This window comes from Marmota flaviventris, chromosome 2 (assembly GCF_047511675.1).
Source record: "Marmota flaviventris isolate mMarFla1 chromosome 2, mMarFla1.hap1, whole genome shotgun sequence".
Lineage (NCBI taxonomy): Eukaryota > Metazoa > Chordata > Mammalia > Rodentia > Sciuridae > Marmota > Marmota flaviventris.
In genome coordinates this window covers 91227028-91246141 of record NC_092499.1, presented here as the reverse complement: position 1 = coordinate 91246141, position 19114 = coordinate 91227028, and the positions used below count along the sequence as shown (strand labels likewise).

Below are 19114 nucleotides of genomic sequence, written 5' to 3'. Positions count from 1 at the left end.
TCCCCTCCATGGATATATTGGCAGTTCTCAGTAATGGTTAAACCTTGCTTAAAGGCAAGAAATCATAAGAGCTTACTATTTATGGGGCAATGTCTCTGACTTTAAATTTGGTCTGGGTATTCTCTATTTCCCATGTTATTTTCTCCTTCTCAGATAGGGGTTGCCAATTTATCAGTATCAATTGAGGAGCTGTTCCCCACTGACAAACCCCTAAACCTTAATGTTTATTATTCTTACTGATCCATTGAATGATTAACTTTTCTCTAAATACTTTAAATTTTTAACAAGTTAAATGTATCCATTTAATGATTAGCATTCTCCACCCCTGTAAGAATCAGTGACTACCACCCTTCACAATTTGGATACTTTATTTTCAGATACCCTCTCTTTACTCTCATTTGCCTATCTGATCATATCAGATCATTCTGCTCCTTAAACCCATGCTGCATTCTCTCCTTTGCCTTTATGTTGTTTGCTCTGTCAGGAATGTCCCTATTATGCTCCTTCTTCCCTATGTCTAAGCCTCTTCTCTAAATCTAATTAACTGTTCCTTCCATCTGCTACTATAGCACTTCTCACATTCTATATTTATCTTTCTTGCTAGACTAAACCACTTGAGGTCAGAGAATTTATAAAGTAATATACCCAGAGTTAATAGTGAGCAAGACTTAGACTAAAATATGAACTAAGAGTAGTCTGATTTATAGTCAGAGATCCTGATTCTATCTTGGCTACCAGCCCTAAGTCACTTACATTTTTTTAGAGCTTGGCTTGGAAGTCAGTAGTATATTGAATAAGATCATGGGCCTTGGAGTCAGAACGATTCAGGTTTGAATCCATAAAAGGCTGCCATTTATTAGCTTTTTGAGCAATTTACTCTCCTGTAAATATGGGTAATACCTTCTAATTCTCAAGTATGTTATAAGATACATAAAAGCACTTGGTATAGTGCCTATGACAAAGTAAGTAATCAATAAATCATACTATTTATCTCATCTATAAGGCATAAAACTAAAATTTAAGTTGTTTTAGGAATGGACTTAAAGCTGCCATTAAAAAGATAAAAAATAACTCTCTTACTAAAATTCTAGATTATCCCAGTTCATATCAGATACACACACACACACACACACATACACACACACACATATATATATATATATGAGATGCATACATATCATACATATCTTGAGATATATGCATATATATTATATATATCTGATAATCTCTAATGCCTTATCCCCTAGTTATTTTTTATCAGATAATCTCTAATGCCTTATCCCCTAGTTATTTTTTATCAGATATATATAATATATATATATATATATATATATGCATATATCTCAAGATATGTATGATATGTATGCATCTCATATATATATGTGTGTGTGTGTGTGTGTGTGTATCTGATATGAACTGGGATAATCTAGAATTTTAGTAAGAGAGTAACCTAAAGCAAACAGCTTTTTTAAAAATTTTTGTTTGTTTTTTAAAGCACTGAGGATTGAACCCAGAGATACTCTACCACTGAGTTATATCAACAGTCCTATTTTTTTTTTTTGAGATGGAATCTTCCTAAGTTGCTGAGGGTCTCACTAAATTGCTGAAGAAGGCCCTGAATTTACAACCTTCCTGTAAATCTTCCAAGTAGCTGGATTACAGGCATGTGCCACTGAACCCTATGGGAAAACAGCAGTTTAAAAAGTTAAGTCTAAGTACACATGAGTATAACATGTTTGAGATACAGAGTTTAACAGGAGACTCATAATCCATATGTGACATAGAAAGAAAGATATAGAGTTGAAGTATGGAAACAAAGGATAAATTAAAACTAAATAAAGAAAAAAAAATAGGCCGAGTGGTAAAGGATAAAAATCTCTGTCATTACAAGACTGGAAACTTGAAGGAGATTACTGTTAAAAAAAAATTAAGGGGCTGGGGATGTGGCTCAAGTGGTAGCGCGCTCGCGGGTTCGATGCTTGCGGCCCGGGTTCGATCCTCAGCACCACATACAAACAAAGATGTTGTGTCCGCCGAAAACTAAACAATAAATATTAAAATTTTTAAAAAAATTAAATTCAGTAGAAGATACTGTTTTTTTCTTTTTCCTATGTAGTTATAAATTAATATCATGTTTAGGGTTACATAACTAGTAAATGATTTAATCAAAATTTGGACCCAGGTGATCACACTCTAGAGCTTGTGTTAACCTTTCAAAAGTAATGGAAAAGGGCTGGGGTTCTGGCTCAGTCAGAGCACTTGCCTAGCATGTGTTAGGCACTGGGTTCAAATCTCAGCACTACATATAAATAAATATATAAAATAAAGAATCTCAGCACTGCATATAAATATATAAAATAAAGATCCATCAACAACAAATAAAAATATTTTAAAAAGTAATGGATGGGGCTGCGATTGTGGCTCAGCGGTAGAGTGCCTGCCTAGCTCGGGTGGGACCCGGGTTCGATCCTCAGCACCACATAAAAATAAAGGCATTGTGTTGTGTCCATCTACACCTAAAAAATAAATATTTTTTTTTAAAAAGTAATGGAAAAAATGTTCACAGATGGTGTTATTGGAGAAAACCAAAAAGGCCTTTAAGTTAATAGCTTCCATTTCTAGTTCATTATGGGCCAAATTTCTAGGACTCTTACTTCTCACCTTTCTCAGTAGCAGAAGCTGTAGAAAAGTTTGTAACCTGGGATCTATGAGTAGGTTTTCAAGATCTGCATGAATCACATTCATGTGTTTAGTTCTCTGGGGAAAGGGGCTGTGTTGTCTGTCATCAAATTCACAAATGGATCCTTGACCAAAAAAGAGCTCTATTCTAGAGAAAATAGCAGCTATCATTCATTAAATTCCTACATTTACTAAGCACTATTATAAGGGCTTTAAAGGCATTAAACTCTATGCTTTGCAATTTTATGAGGTAGGAATCATTAATCCTCATATTCAGAAAAGGAAACTAAGGCACAGGAACAGGCTAGAGTCACCACAGCCAGCAAGAGCTAAAGTATAAATCCAGACAATTGGTGCCTTAACATGCACTTCAAACCAATTATACTGTGGGAGCAGTACAGTGGTATCCTCCAAATTATTTCCTTTAGCCAAAACAGTGTTTAAAAAAAAATTTTAGTGCTTTTAAGAAGGGCCCTTAGTATAGTACAATCTCCACTGTTTTACACCTTACTTTACACATTCACTTTCACCTGGCAAACTACTCTTTCTGACATGGAGCACTTTTATGAGGGAGGACCTAGTTGAGTCTTGCTTTATTTAAATATCTCCCTCTTCACCCTTTGAAAATTCCTGTTAGTTGTATCTTTTCCAGTATTGGGTTGTTCTTTCCCAGAAACATCTGTTTAGTCACTGATAAAAGTGAGTGCAAATGAATGAGACTAATAATGATTACATTAAATGCACCATAGAAAGGAAAGTTCTGTTAATATTTCTAATAGAAATTGGAAAAGAGGAGCTGGGGTTATAGTACAGCAGTAGATCTAGCGCTCGCCTTGTATGTGTGGGGCCCTGGGTTCGATCCTCAGCACCACATAAAAATATAAATAAATAAATAAAGGCATTGTGTCCAACTACAACTAAAAAATAAAAGAAATTGGAAAAGAGCTAACAGCAGCTTTCCATTGGTGTGCTTCTTGACTTATGGACCTTTGCTTTATTCAATTTGTTAAACAGCAGCTGATGAAATTACTGTCCACAAAATAACAGTCACAGAAACATGTTACCTATCTTAAAGAACAATACCATTAATTAGTTACAAAGTTTAATTATGAGAATCAAGCAGTGGCTATTGGTCAAACCAATCCATATCCCTAGGTTCAAAGTGTGCAGAGGCTAGTTTTTAAATAAAGGTGACAAATCCAATTAGATTCTCACAACACTGTTCAGGATTTACATCAACTTGATTCTGAACATAGTTCAATACACAAAGCTAAAAGAATGACAGTGCAATCATCAATAATTAAACCAAATTAATTTTCCAAACCACTTTTAGTAGGGCAGAATAAATTCTAACTTTTAATAACTGTATAAAGCTACATAACTATTTTTCTACGTGAGATCAAAATAAAATTCCTTTTTCCAATCTAAACATAATTCTTAACATTGAGGTAAATCTGAATTCACATGACATATTTTATCAAACTTCCACAAAAATTTTAAGCCCTGCTTTTGAGAGAAATTCTCATATTACACATATGTATTTACATATACTTTTCTTCAAAGACTAATGACAAATTTATGAGATTAATAGGCCTGTAATGGGACCATGATATTATTAATAATATGAAAATAAAAAGCCACTCATTTATACAAAGTTTTCCTGAATGTGCAATATGAAATGAGATAACAAAATCTACGTATATAAATGAATCACTAAGAGTTCAGAAATTGAGCTCACTTTAACGAAAACTAATTATACTCTTTGGAGCAGAGGTTGCAAAAATAGTGATGTATGACAAAAATATTGTATATAAAAGCTCCAAAATTAAGCATTAGCCTTAATTGGCAAAAATTGCAATTTAAAAACTAAATCCAACTAGATCTTTACTGCGGCTATCCAACTTGTTTGTGGCTTTTACTGAAATGATGACCTCTCATCTCTCATTCTTCACCCACCACAAAACCAAAACCAAACCAAAAAAACACCTCTATAGCTCCCTTCTTCGTGGCTGTCTTTGGCAATGCTTCAGAATTTTGAAAAAAAAAAAAAAAATTGCTCAAGTAAATGAAAAGGAAGAAAATATGTGTGATGTGTGAAAACCAATCTAAGAATATGAACTGAGAAAGAAAATACTAGAAGGAAGGATGAGCAACAGTCTACCCTCAAACAGGAATTAAAAAAAAAAAAAAATCAAAAAATCAGGCAAGCTGTCTCTGGCCCTTTTTCCACATTATCTCCAGATTAGAAGAGTATGGAACCAAAATATCAAACTCTGAAAAGGTAATGATTTAGGAGGAGGAACTGAAGTAAATAAATGATAGAGAAGTACAGCAGTAGCTTTAGCTGTCAATGAGTTTCTTTGCTCTGACATTGGCATTGTCAATACGATCTTTGTTGGTGTCAGCCTGAAAAAAAGAAAAAGATATGAGCATTACTTCACAAGGTAAGACATTCTAATAAAAGTGAAATTTAGGCTGGGTATGTTGCTTAGGAGTAGAGCCCATGCTTTGTAAGTACAAGCCCCAAGGTTCAATCCTCTGGACCCAAAGAAAAGTTTAATCAACATACTGATGAAACTCAAGAAACACTTTAAGTCACTTTACAAAACTCATTTAAAGTAAGAAGTGACAGAATATAAAATTGATTTGGAAAAATCCTAATGCACAGAAATTGCCAGTATTTCATCAATTCTATTACATATTTTTTTCATAGTTCAACCCATCTGAAACTAGGATGCATCTTACAATCAATGGCAGTTTCTTCTTTTTTTAAGACAGGGTCTCACTATGTTACCCAGGTTGGCCTTGAACTCCCAGGCTCAAGTGATCCTCCTGCCTCAGTCTCCAGAGTAGCTGGGACTACAGGCAAACACCATTATGCCCAGATCTTCAATAGCATTTTTTCCCCCAATGAGATGTAAATAAATTTTAGTAAATCATGTAGCTAGAAAGTGGAGACAGTAGATTTGAACCCAAGCATATAAATTCAATAGAAAGCATCACCAACAGGGCTGAGGATGTGGCTCAAGTGGCAGCGCGCTTGCGTAGCGTGTGTGAGGCACTGGGTTCAATTCTCAGCACCATATACAAATAAAAATAAAGATATTGTGTCCATCTAAAACTGAAAAATATTAAAAAAAAAAAGAATGCATCACCAACAGACTAGGCCACTTGGAAGTCAGAACCTTAGACAATGAAGATAAAATATGTAATCTTTTTTTTTTTTTTAAAGAGAGAGTGTGTGTGAGAGAGAGAGAGAGAAATTTTTAATATTTATTTTTTGTTTTCGGCAGACACAACAGCTTTGTTTGTATGTGGTGCTGAGGATCGAACCCGGGCCGCACGCATGCCAGGTGAGTGCACTACCGCTTGAGCCACATCACCAGCCCCTAAAATATGTAATCTTGAAAGTAGAGTTGACCATGCAGAGAAGATGATAAGAAACCATGAATAGAACATCCAAGAATTATGGGATAACATGAAAAGACCAAATTTAAGAGTTATCGGAATAGATGAAGGAGCAGAGATACAAATAAAAGAAAGCACAATCTTTTCAATGATATAATAGCAGAAAATTTCCCCAACCTAAAGAATGGAATGGAAAATCAGATACAAGAGGCTTACAGGACCAAAATGTACAAAATTACAGCAGACTCACGCCAAGACACATTATAATGAGAATGACTAACACAGAGAATAAAGATAAAATCTTAAAGGCTGTGAGAGAAAAAAAAATCAAATTACATACAGGGGGAAACCAATTTGGATTTCAACTGATTTCTCATCCCAGACCCTCAAAGCTAGGAGGTCCTGGAATAATTTTATTTCAAGCTCTAAAAGAAAATGGATGCCAATCAAGAATTTTATATCCAGCAAAATTAAGGTTTCAGAATTGAAAATGAAATTAAAACATTCCATGATAAACAAAAATTAAAAGAATTCACAACTAGAAAGCCTACACTACAGAGCATTCTCAAGAAAATATTCCATGAGGATGAAATGGAAAAAAAAGTAAAAACCAGCAAAGGGAGGGTCTACACTAAACGGACATTCAACCAAATGAAAACCTAAGAGAAATCAAAAACCAGAAATAAATCAAAATGACAGGGAATACAAATCATATCTCAATATTAACCTTGAATGTTAATGTCCTAAACTCATCCATCAAAAGACATAGACTGGCAGATTGGATTAAAAAGCAAGACCCAACACTATGCTGTCTTCAAATGACTCACCTCATAGCAAAGACATCCACAGGCTGAAGGTAAAAGGATGGGAAAAAACCTTATCACTCATATGGACTGCATAAACCAGCAGGGTTTTCCATTCTCATTTCAGATAAATTAGACTTCAAACCAACGTTAATCAGAAGAGAGAAAGAAGGATATTTCATACTTCTTAAGGGAAGTTTATATAAGCAGGACATAACAATTATAAATATTTATGCCCCAAACAATGGAGCATCTATGTACATCAAACAAATCCTCCTCAATTTCAAGAGTCAAATAGACCACAATACAATAATACTGGGTGACTTTAACATACCTCAGTCACTACTGGACAGATCTTGTCAAACAAAAACTAAAGAAGGAAACTATAGAACTAAATAATACAATCAATAATTTGGACTTAACAGACATATATAGAATATTTCATCCATCAATGAGCAAATATATTTTCTTCTCAGAGCACATGGCTCCTTCTAAACAGACCATAAGCAACTCTTAGTAAATACAAAAAAACAGAGATAATAAATACCCTGCATTCTATCAGACCGTAATGGAATGAAATTAGAAATCAATGATAAAATAAAAAGTAGAAGTTACTGTAACAAATGGAGACTAAATAATACACAATTGAATGATGAATGAATAGTAGAAGAAATTAAGGATGAAATAAAAAAATTCTTAGAGGTAAATGAGAACACTGATGTAACATATCAAAATCTTTGAGACACTATGAAGTCAGTACCAAGTGGAAAGTTTATTGCATTGAGTACATTCCTTAAAAGAAGAAAATGTCAATAAATAAATGACCTAATGCTAAATCTCAAAGCCCTAGGAAAAGAATAACAAATCAACATCAAAAGCAGTAGAAGACAGGAAATAATTAAAATCAGAGCTGAAATTAATGAAACTGAAACAAAAGAAACAATTGAAAAAATTGACAAAACAAAAAGTTGGTTCTTTGAAAAAAATAAATAAAATAGATAGATAAACCCCTGGCCATACAAATGAAAAGAAAAAGAGAGAAAACTCAAAATTACTAAAATACAAGATGAAGAAGGAAATATCACAACAGACACATCTGAAATACAAAAGGTAATTAGAAACTATTTTGAAAATTTACACTCTTAATAAAATAGAAAATATGGAAGACATCGACAAATTTCTAAAGACATATGACCTACCCAAACTGAATGAGGAGGTCATACATGATTTAAACAGATCAATTTCAAGTAATGAAATAGAAAATGCCATCAAAAGCTTACAACCAAGAAAAGCCCAGGACCAGATGGATTCTCAGCCAGGTTCTACAAGACTTTCAAAGAAGAATTGATACCAACACTCCTCAAAGTATTCCATGAAATAGAAAAGGAGGGAACTCTTCCAAACTCATTCTATGAGTCTAATATCACCCTGATACCAAAACCAGACAAAGACATATCAAGGAAAGAAAACTTCAGACCAATATTCCTGATGAACATAGATGCAAAAATTCTCAACAAAATTCTGGCAAATTGGGGGCTGGGGTTGTGGCTCAGCGGTAGAGCGCTCGCCTAGCATGTGCAAGGCGCTGGGTTCGATCCTCAGCGCCACATAAAAATAAATAAATAAAATAAAAGTATTTAAAAAAAGGTAGTATCTTAAAAAAAAATCTGGCAATGGCATACAAAAACATAGTGTGCCACAATCAAGTGGGATTAATCCCAGGGATGCAGGGTTGGTTCAACATATGAAATCAATAAACATAATTCATCATATTAATAGACTTAAAAACAAGAATCATACATCTCAATAGATGCAGGAAAAGCATTTGACAAAATACAGCACACCTTCATGTTCAAAACACTAGAAAAACTAGGGATAGTAGGAACATACCTAAACATTGTAAAAGCTATATATGCTAAACCCAAGGCCAGCATTATTCTAAGTGGTAAAAAAATTGATAGCATTTCTGATGAAATGAAATATGATAACAATGCTCTCTGAACCACAGAATTCCAATGGAGTTACTCTAGGTCTAACCCACAGAGAGTGAAAAAGATCTTTGGAACAGATGTATTACCACCTACACTGATATCTAAATTAAAATCATGGGTAATACATAGCCTAAAACCAAACAATAGCCTTAAAGGCATCTTATGAACCATTATTTGCTTCAAAACAAATCCACTGGGCTGGGGATGTGGCTCAGTGTTACAGCAGTTGCCTACTATGGTGCAAGGCCCTACCTAGGTTTGATCCTCAGCATCAAAAAAGAAAAAGAAATCCAGTATAAGTGATTCAACAGAGAGCCAAGCTTTAAAAGTGACCATCTTCTAAAGTACACTGGGGTTTTAATCAACTGTGGCTTTTAAATTTGACTTCCAAATTCTGAAAAACATTTTCCTTTCAGTATCTTTTATATAGCATGTAATGCAAAAAAAAAAAGAATCATAATTTTCGTTTGCTCACATGACTATATGCTACTAGTTAATAAAATAAAAGCAATATTTATGGGGGAAGGGAAGCATACTCAAAGGTTAGAATAGATTCTAAGCTTTATGTGTGAAGGTTTAAGTAAAACAACTTTATCCCAAGGCTGTGGTTACAAAATAAACCAAATGCTATGAGCAAGATAGGAGGATTCTACGTTTGTTTTTAATGTGTTAGAACTGCCACCTCATCAAAACTGTAAAATCCTATAAGGACAGGATCTTATTTTATTGTTTCCCCCCAAAGTGTCTAACATAGATGTTCATTACTAAACAATTACCAGATTGGATGTTTCATTTTATTTTGGCCATAAAAGGCTTTTACCTTTTCTGTGATTCGGTCTATTTGTCGATTCTGAGCTTCAATTTCATTGCCCATGTCCAGGGCCATGTTCTTTAGATTTCCTAGGATACTGCCCACTTGAGTCAGGTTCTCTTCCATCTCATCCTCTCTGGCATCATTAGTTATACTGTCACAAAAGGAGAGTTAATTTTAGTTTTTTTTTTTTTTTTGAGTTACAATAAACTAAATCTGGATTTAATTTTCATAAAAATGAGTCATTAAAAAACAATAAAAAATGATGAGTAATCAATATTATGCTCAGCAAGTATTAGAACCAAAGTGTGATTCCCAGTATCACCTGGATTCCTGTTAAACACAAGAATATATTAAGTCTCACACCCTTATCTTATTCTTATACTGAATAAGAAACTATATTTGGATCCCAGCAATCTGTACTTTCGTTTTGTTTTGTTTTTCTCCCATAGACAGGATTTTGCTATGTTCCCCAAGCTTGGCCTTGAGCTGCTAGGCTCAAGTGATCCTCTTGCCTTAGCCTCCTGAGTAGTTGGGTCTACAGACATGCATTTACCATATCTGCATCAATCTATGTTTTAACAAACTCTCAGGGGATTCTAATGTACACCTATTAAGAACCATTGTTCTGAAACTGGTTGGAAATTGTAGATGAAGAGCCAAACATGTCCTGGTACCTTACTTTTGTAAGTAAAGTTTTATTTAAACATAGCTATGCTCATTTATTGACAACTTTTCTCTGGCTACTTTCTCTAACACAGCTGAGTAATTGTAACAGAGACTATATAGACTGAAGTCTGAAATATTTACTATCCAGCCCTTTACAGATATCTTTATAGGAATTAAGCCAACCCCTGCTTTAGATGTTACATTTTGTGACATATATATCCTATTTGTAGAAGTAAATATGCCTACTTCAGTAATTTGGAAAGTCTTAAAAAATATAGAGAAATCAATCTCATTATCCATGAACAACAACCATGGTCAACATTTGTTAGAAGACAGATATATTTTTTCTTTCTTTTTATTTGCTCTAATTAGTTATATACGACAGTAGAATGCATTTTGACATATTATACACAAACAGAGCACAATTTCTCATTCCTCTGGCGGCTGTACCTAGTGCAGAGTCACACCAATAGTGTATGTATGTACATAAGGTAATAATGTCTGTTTTGTTCTACTGTCCTTCCCATCCCCAGAGCGCCACCCCTCCCCCTCATTCCCCTCTAAACAATCCAAAGTTCCTTCATCCTTCCCTATTCCCCCAGAAGACAGATTTTTTAATGCATTTTTTTTCTTCTGGGTATTAGGGATTGAACTCAGGAGCACTTGACCAATAAGCCACATCCCCAGCCCTATTTTGTATTTTATTTAGAGACAGGGTCTCACTGAGTTGCTTAGCACCTCGCTTTTGCTGAAGCTGGCTTTGAACTTGTGATTTTCCTGCCTCAGCCTCCCCAGCCACTGGGATTACAGGTGTGCGCCACCATGCCCAGCTTAAATGCATTTTTAAAGCAGAATAAATTTTATTTCTGTTTGGAGCATTAGGCTTCATGTACAACTACACCCAACCTCTTAAGTGAGCCATTCATTAGGAAAGATGAAGAAATATTGGGAGAAGATGGCATACCGTTTAATGTATCCACCACTGGCTGCTCCTGTAGTTGGTTGCTGAGGTTGACCATTTGTTACTCGGCCCGGTTGCTTAGATACTACATTGCTAGGTGAATTGTCTCCGCCATCTCCCCATGTTGCCTTATACGCCTTTCCAGACTCAAAATTCTTCGTCCTATATAAGAATCAGGAGTACAGAAACATACCAAAAGCAGGAGAAGTAGAGTTGTGATTATTAGTGCTAGTTAATTTAAGGATGACCCTAATACCTTTAGCAGAAAAGCTGCAAACAGCTAAATCTAGATTATCTATACTAAGCTCCATGGTAATAGAAGATATGATAAAGATTAGTGATGTAAACCCACTACCATTAAATCATTTTTAAACAGCCCAAATGCTACTACTATTAAATCTGCACTAAGCTGTTAGCAAATAGCAAAATGCAATTATTTGATTTTTTCAAGGTTCCTCAGCCTGTAGCATTTTCCAGAACAGAGGTTAATGGATGCTAGGAAAAAGAAAATAAGGCATCTCTGAGGTTGAAAAGGGATGACAGAGTAAGAAGACCGAGTAGGTAATAATTTGACCCTGTTCTTTGCTCTGTCTTATTAGAACTGAAGTAGTTTTGGCAGATCAGTTTTGTGTTAGTTTTGCATTAAAATTTCAAAAAGAATTTTTTTAAAAACAAACAAGGGGCTGGGGTTGTGGCTCAGTGGTAGAGTGCTCGCCTAGCACGTGTGAGGCACTGGGTTCAATCCTCAGCACCGCATAAAAATAAATAAATAAAATAAAGTTATTGTGTCCATCTACAACTAAAAGAAAAATATTTAAAAAATAACAAACAAGCAAAATACATAAAGGAAAAACACAAGTTATTTCCAAATTGAACAATCAATTGATAAATAACCACCTTGCCACACTGGTGCCAGTTACAAATTCTCTGTTGAGGGCTTTTTTATTTAGGAGTTTACCTTTTCTTCTTCTTCTTCTTCTTTTTGGGGGTACCAGGGATTGAACTCAGGGGCAGTCAACCACTGAGCCACATCCTCAACCCTATTTTGTATTTTATTAGAGACAGTGTCTCACTGAGTTTGCTTAGCGCCTTGCTTTTGCTGAGGCTGGCTTTGAACTCACGATCCTCCTGTCTCAGCCTCCCGAACTGCTGGGATTACAGGCATGCACCCGACTTTATCTTTTGCAAACTAAAATATGCAGCCCCCTTCTGTGAAGAAATTAGCCTTCAGGATGATAAAATGCTTAAGCAACTCTGTGATTAACCCTTTGTGCATGTGGTACTGGGGACTGAATCCATGGGTACTCTACTACTGGGCCACATCCCCAGCTGTTTTTATTTTTAATTTTTTAAAAAGTATATTCATATATTTATTTTTATGTGGTGCTGAAAATCAAACCCAGTGCCTCATACATGCAAGGCAAGTGCTGTACATTACAGCCCCAACCCCCTTATTTTTAATTTTGAAAGAGTACTTTGCTAAATTACCCAGACTAGTCTCAAACTTGTGATCTTTCTGCCTCGGCTTCCCAAATTGATGGGATTACAGGTCTGTGCCACTGTGCCCAGCTACGTAATAAATTTTAATGAGATTAAGAACTCTGTTTGGAGCCAGGTGCCTTGGCACATACCTGTAATCACAGTGCCTCAGAAAGCTGAGGCAGGAGGATTGAAAGTTCAAAGCCAGCCTCAGCAATTTAGCGAGGCCCTAAGCACATTCATCAAGACCCTGTCTCTAAATAAAATATTTTAAAAAGGCTGGGGATGTGGCTCTGTGGTAAAGCTCCCTTGGGCTCAAACCCTGGTATAAAAACAAAACTCTGTTTTCTTAGATTAAGATGAGTATATTAATTTACATTAGATTTATACTTGATTGTCAGTTCTTTAACTATCACATTTTCTTCCATTTAAATGTCTCATTTTAGAATAGCAACTTTGAAAAAAAGAATTTGAAATATCCCTTAATCAATTCAGAAAGCTTCTATAAAAGAAGAAAATACAGTAATTATCAAGATATGAGCACAAAAACATTAACAACTTCTTTTTCTAGTTCTGGTTTCCGTCAACATTTGCATGAGCTGAACAAAAATAGGAAAGAAAAAAAAGGCCAAATATATTACCTATTTTTTTTTCATATTGAGGAGAAAAGGATCAAATATTACCAAATGTAATATGAGTGAGTAAGTGTGAGTGTTTTGGGTGATCAGACAGGAAAAAAGAAAAGGGCAAACAAAGGATAGGAATCAGATGCTTTTTTTTTTTAAGCATTTAATTACTGTCTTCATAATTTTTATAAACATCCAGAATTAAGGAGGATTCAAGACATTAAAACGTAAATAAAACATTTGGTAAACTGACTAAAGGATTAACTCCCATGAAAAATTAAGCTCTGTATTAATTCAATATAAAACGATTGTAAGCTAATATAAGACATAATAGGAATTATGGGACAAATAATAACATGTTAAAGAAAGGTGCACATGGAACATTTAAAATTTATATTCCATCTTATTCCAAATAAGATTTAAGATGACTATATTAGTGATTAATTTCTGAGAATGCCATCTAAGAATTAACTAATTCCTTGATTTGGTAGTGGCCTAAATCAGGGGGAATCCAAATTATTAGAAGCAAAACTTGAATCAGGAAATCCTGATTCAGGAATAGAAAGGAGTAAGGAAATTTAGTGAGACAGAATCCTGAAATCAAAGTCTTATGAAATAAGAGATGCATTTAATCTCAATTCCCTTACCTTTGATTAAGAACTAGACTACCACAGCTCTCTACAAAGATCAATCTATTTCAAACTTAGAAAATTTCAGGAGTATTTTTATTTTGGATATATTACAGTTAGTTAGCAAAAACTTAATTTTTGGAGCCATTAGTCAAAGGGAGTTATCATAAATTAAGATCCTTTTGTCAAGTCCATCTTTTGTCAGATAGCACCCATCAAGAACAAATTCACTTTACATTACACACCACAGCACGGTTTTTAAGACAGTTTCCATCATTCACAAAACCATGCACATGCACAGAAAAGCCATTTGAAGCATCACCTTTAAGTAGCAGGTTAGCAGCCCAAACTGCGCCATAAGACTGCATCTTAAAGTTCCCTTTGATCAGTTACTGAGCCCGGCTTCTGATGTTAAATCTTCATTTTTAGTAAGCAGATTAGAAAGGAAAAGATTAGGTGAGAGAATGAAATGCAGAAAATAGTAATTGCCAGTCAAACAGAACAGAAACAGGTTTAGAGATTTAAAAACATAATGCATTCAAATTCCTGCCTGGTTTCATAGAAACAACCAACATCTGAGAATCTAGATAAAAAGAAAAGCAAGAAAACTATTTAAAACATAACACACTTCATTTTTCCTCAGAATGTTATTAGGATGGTGATATTTTTTCCTAAAATTATAAAAAATATTATGAGAGAAAGCAAACATTAAAGGGTGATATTGTGAAACTTCCTCTTTCTTTAGAGATATAAATGTCTTTTAATTATTTCTGTTATATATTTTATTTGCAATGTAATTTAAAAAAAATCTTTTTATGTCAAACTCTCCCATCAGCTAACAAGTTTCTCAAGGCCATTCAATACATAAGTTTTTACTGAGTATCTACAGATATCATGTAAGGCATAGCATTAAAAAAAAATAGTAATGATATATACAACAGGTAGGACCATAGGTATGTCTTATTGATATTTGTTATCTCCAGTGAGTAGGAAGAGGAATCACTCAGTTGTTGAATGAAATTTAATTCTTTAATTATTTTAATCACTCCAAGCTGAATTTTTAACCTCAATATGACTTAAGATTAGAACAGAAAACCTGTTGTGCCAATTTTGAACTTCTCTAGCAATTCGTCCAGAAATACCAATTTGTCTTCAAAGTAGGTGCCATTATATTAGACTTTTTAAGTACCTTGTAAAATAGGCAAGTTAAGAACAAAAAATACCTTGCCTAAGAATCATTAAACTGAGAATTCAAACAGCTTACTACTCTGTGACTTCCCAGGTGTGCCTCTTTTTAAACTCTTGTTAATTAAAATTATAATTTATCAGTTAGTATAAAAAATATAGGATTATTTGGGAGGCTAAGGCAGGAGGATCCAAGTTTGAGGCCAGCATCAAAACCTTAGCAAGACCCTGTCTCAAAATTAAAAAATAAGGGCTGAGGATGTATTTCAGTGGTAGAGTGTTTCCAAGATTCAATCCCTAGTATGAGGGGTGGAGGGGAATGTAAATATACGTATTAGGGAATGAATGCAGGATTAGGAGAGAAAACAAAAAAAGAAAGAATAGATATAGAAAAAGAACAAAAATAAAAAATATGGGTTTTTAAAAAGACTATATACTACTTTGTTTTTAGAATTCAAATATTCATTAATGTCATTTATCTGAAATTTTTAAGTCTAATCTTCATAGTCTCTTATTAAATTCTAATAGTTCCTTAGAAAAAATCATCTGTAGTTACAATTTCCTCCTAGGGATGGGGATGTAGCTCAGTGTTAAAGCACCTGTCAAGCATACATGAGGCTCTGAGTTCAATCCCCAGCACTGGAAAAAAACAAAAACAATGACAACAAAAAATTTTGCTTCTAATTCCAAGTTCTTCTAAGTAAAGCTATTTTCCCATATCTTATATAAAAGATTTGCTGACCTAGCTTCAATTATCCTTTCGAACAAAAACATCTGAAAGAACAAATCTACTCAAGACAGTTTCTATTCAGCAATACACCAGCAAACATCAATAACAAAAAGGTTCATTCTTTTCTTCTCAAAGTCAAGCAATGTAGCATAGAGTTCAATGACAGTATCTCATTGTTTACTTAACTTCTGTATTTACATTTTTTTTACTGTAAAAGCTTGCAATGTTTATTAGAAACTTAATGTATTTGTTGTAGTTGTTTTTATAGTAAAGAATTTTCAAAGATAATTCCACTTCCAACTTTGGTTCCAATATCCATACATTCTAACAATTAAAAGACAGAGATACATACATTCTAACTATGGGAAGACTAAAACAGACACACTTCTCTGTATGTATGTCCCATTGTGTAGAATAAAAATCAAATCTTTAAAAAGATATATGTACTAGCTACCAATGTAAGTGAATCTATAAAGGTCATCGTATTATATCATCAAGTTGACTGGATTATATGGTATATAGTAATTTTGTGGATGAAGCTTATTTAGTACCCTTTCTTTGACATACAAGAATTTAGGTAAGTAAATGCAGTGTTCCAAATAGAGGGGTCAAACCCATCACAGAATATTTATCTACCTATGTGAGAGCTAACCATTATTCCTTGAGGATGGAAGCCATCCAGCATCATCAAATAGCCACCTTTAGCTGTCTGTACTTCATGAGAAGCAATGCCATATTTAAAAACAGCATTGGCTCTACTTTTTGATAACTTCCACACATTAGTCTAAGCAGCAGATCAGCCTTAGTGAGTTAAAGAACATACTGTTGAGCTCTGTACTTTCTCCAAAATCTACAGAATCTCACAAAGGATTTTCCTAATACATTGGCCAGCAAGTATAATAGACAGGATAATTCAACAAGTCCTAAATCATGGGCTTGTTTTACCAATGTGAGAAGTCTTTCAAATTTTCTTTCACATTCTGGCTTGCTGTATTTACTTTTTTTTTCCAGAGGAAAAAATACTACTATAAATTGAAAGTCAGTATATAATTGTATTGTACACATCTATGACTGTTGACAATATCATCTGGGAGGAACGTTTACTCACTATAAAGAATGAGAAAAGAGTGATAAAAACTTTCTAAAGCTTCAGTTCATTTTTTTTTTTGCAGAATTGGGAATGAATTCTCAGGTAACCTGCCGTTGAGCAATATATATTATCAGCCTTCCCACACCCTTGTTTTTTTGGGTGGAGTACTGAGGATTGAACCAGGGGTGCTTCACCACTGAGCTATATTTTTTATTTTAAGACAGAGTCTCACCAAGTTATTGAGGATAACCTCGAACTTATGATCCTTCTGTCTCAGCCTCCCAAGTAAATGGAATTCTAAGTGTGCACTACTTCCTTTTTTTTAAATTATATTTATTTATTTTGCAGTACTAAGAGTTCATGAACCCAGGGACATACTGAGCTACATACCCAATCCTTTTTATTTTAAGAGAGGGTCTCACTAAGTTGCCCAGTCTCAAACTTGTGATCTTCCTGCCTTGGCCTTCCAAATCACTGAGATTATAGGTGTGTGCCACCATGTCTGGCTTCAGTTTGTATTCTATAGCCTAATGAGTTGTGGCAACATTATGGAAAAGAAAAACAAAACAAAACCCTTGGCTTTCAGAGTTTAGATTTCTGAATAGCAGGTAGGATTGTAGACCTTAACAATTATATATCAATCCAAAATGAGAGAGAGAAAAAGACAGAGACATGTGGACCTGAGTTATTACTACTACCAGTTGTTAGTACTACCAGAATACTAGCCTTATACAAAAAAGGATTAAGGTCCTTTGAGAAGCTCATGTTATGACTCTTTATACACTGAGCCCAAGTGAAACAGACTATCAGATACGATTAAAAGGATCAAGAAGACATGGCAGGAATGATGGGAGACAGAATTGAGAACAAGAAATGTCAAAGCAACCAAAATCTCAGTGTATACAAAGGAAATAGATGGAAAAAAGGCCAATATATATATATATATATATATATATATATATATATATATTTTTTTTTTTTTTTTTTTTTTTTTTTCATGGTTCTGGGGATTGAATACAGGGCACTCTACTACTGAACTATATCCTCAGCCCTTTTAATTTATTTATTTTCAGACAGGGTCTTGCTAAATTGCCCAGGTTGGACTTGAACTTGTGATCCTCTTGCTTTAGCCTCCCAAATAAAAGAGATTACAGGAAAAGCACCAACATGCCCAGCCAAGAAAGGCTATTAAAATCAGACATCTTGTGGCTGGGGTTGTGGCTCGGCAGTAGAGCGCTCACCTAGTATGTGTGGGGCCTTGGGTTTGATCCTCAGCACCACATATAAAGAATAAATAAAATAAAGGTATTGTGTCCATTTACAACTAAAAAATATTAAAAAAGAATCAGACATCTTTAAACTGGGATATTAATCTCTCCTCTTCTATTCTGTTATAGAAGCCACTTGACTCCAGCTGTTAAGAAGTGCCTTCTTGCCAGGGTACGTGGCCAACAGCTGAGGCAGGAGGATCATCTCAGCAAAGGCGAGGCAGGCACTAAGCAATTCAGTGAGACACTGTCTCTAAATAAAATACAAATTAGGGCTGAGGATGTGGCTCATTGGTCAAGAGGCCCTGAGTTCAATCCCCAGTACCCACCCTCCCCCCCAAAAAAAGAAGTGCCTTCTTCTCCGAATCCACTGAGAAAGAGTTCTGCTGAGGTTAGAGGCTGAAGATTGCTAGAGGACCGTACACACCTATGTTCAAGAAAAGCTTGCCTATGCTTGGCTGTGATACAAAAGAGAAATAAAATTAGTACTTATATAACTCCATTTCCCACTTTCTATGAACTTTGGCCATTTTAGGATTCAGTGCCCTTTCTATTATCAACCCATGACTTAAAGCTGATCTTGCTCTAGACTCTAGAGAGGACTTCTTCCTCTCTGTTCTTCTAACATCTAATCTGAAGGAAATTAATCTTACTCCCTCCTCACTCTTCCAAGAGGGTATTAAGGAACACAGGAGAAAGACAGAAATATGCAAAACATAGTTCAGAGTTTGAGTCACATAATCTGTGCACTTATAATTTGTTTGCTTAAAGTAATCAGCTAAACC

At 34.6% G+C, this 19114-nt stretch overlaps 1 protein-coding gene across 2 annotated transcripts in view; it reads right to left on the bottom strand.

Moving 5' to 3' along the window:
• Positions 1-3768: 3768 nt before the first annotated feature.
• Snap23 (synaptosome associated protein 23) overlaps positions 3769-19114 on the bottom strand; it is a 36905-nt gene continuing 21559 nt past the window's right edge. For both annotated transcript variants that reach the window (XM_027926103.2, XM_071608147.1), the window contains exons 6-8: positions 11326-11484; positions 9702-9846; positions 3769-5085 (exon numbers count right to left, since the gene is read on the bottom strand). In XM_027926103.2, coding sequence (XP_027781904.1) covers positions 5020-5085; positions 9702-9846; positions 11326-11484 — 370 coding nt within the window. In that variant the 3' untranslated portion in view covers positions 3769-5019. The remainder of the gene's footprint in view (positions 5086-9701; positions 9847-11325; positions 11485-19114) is intronic.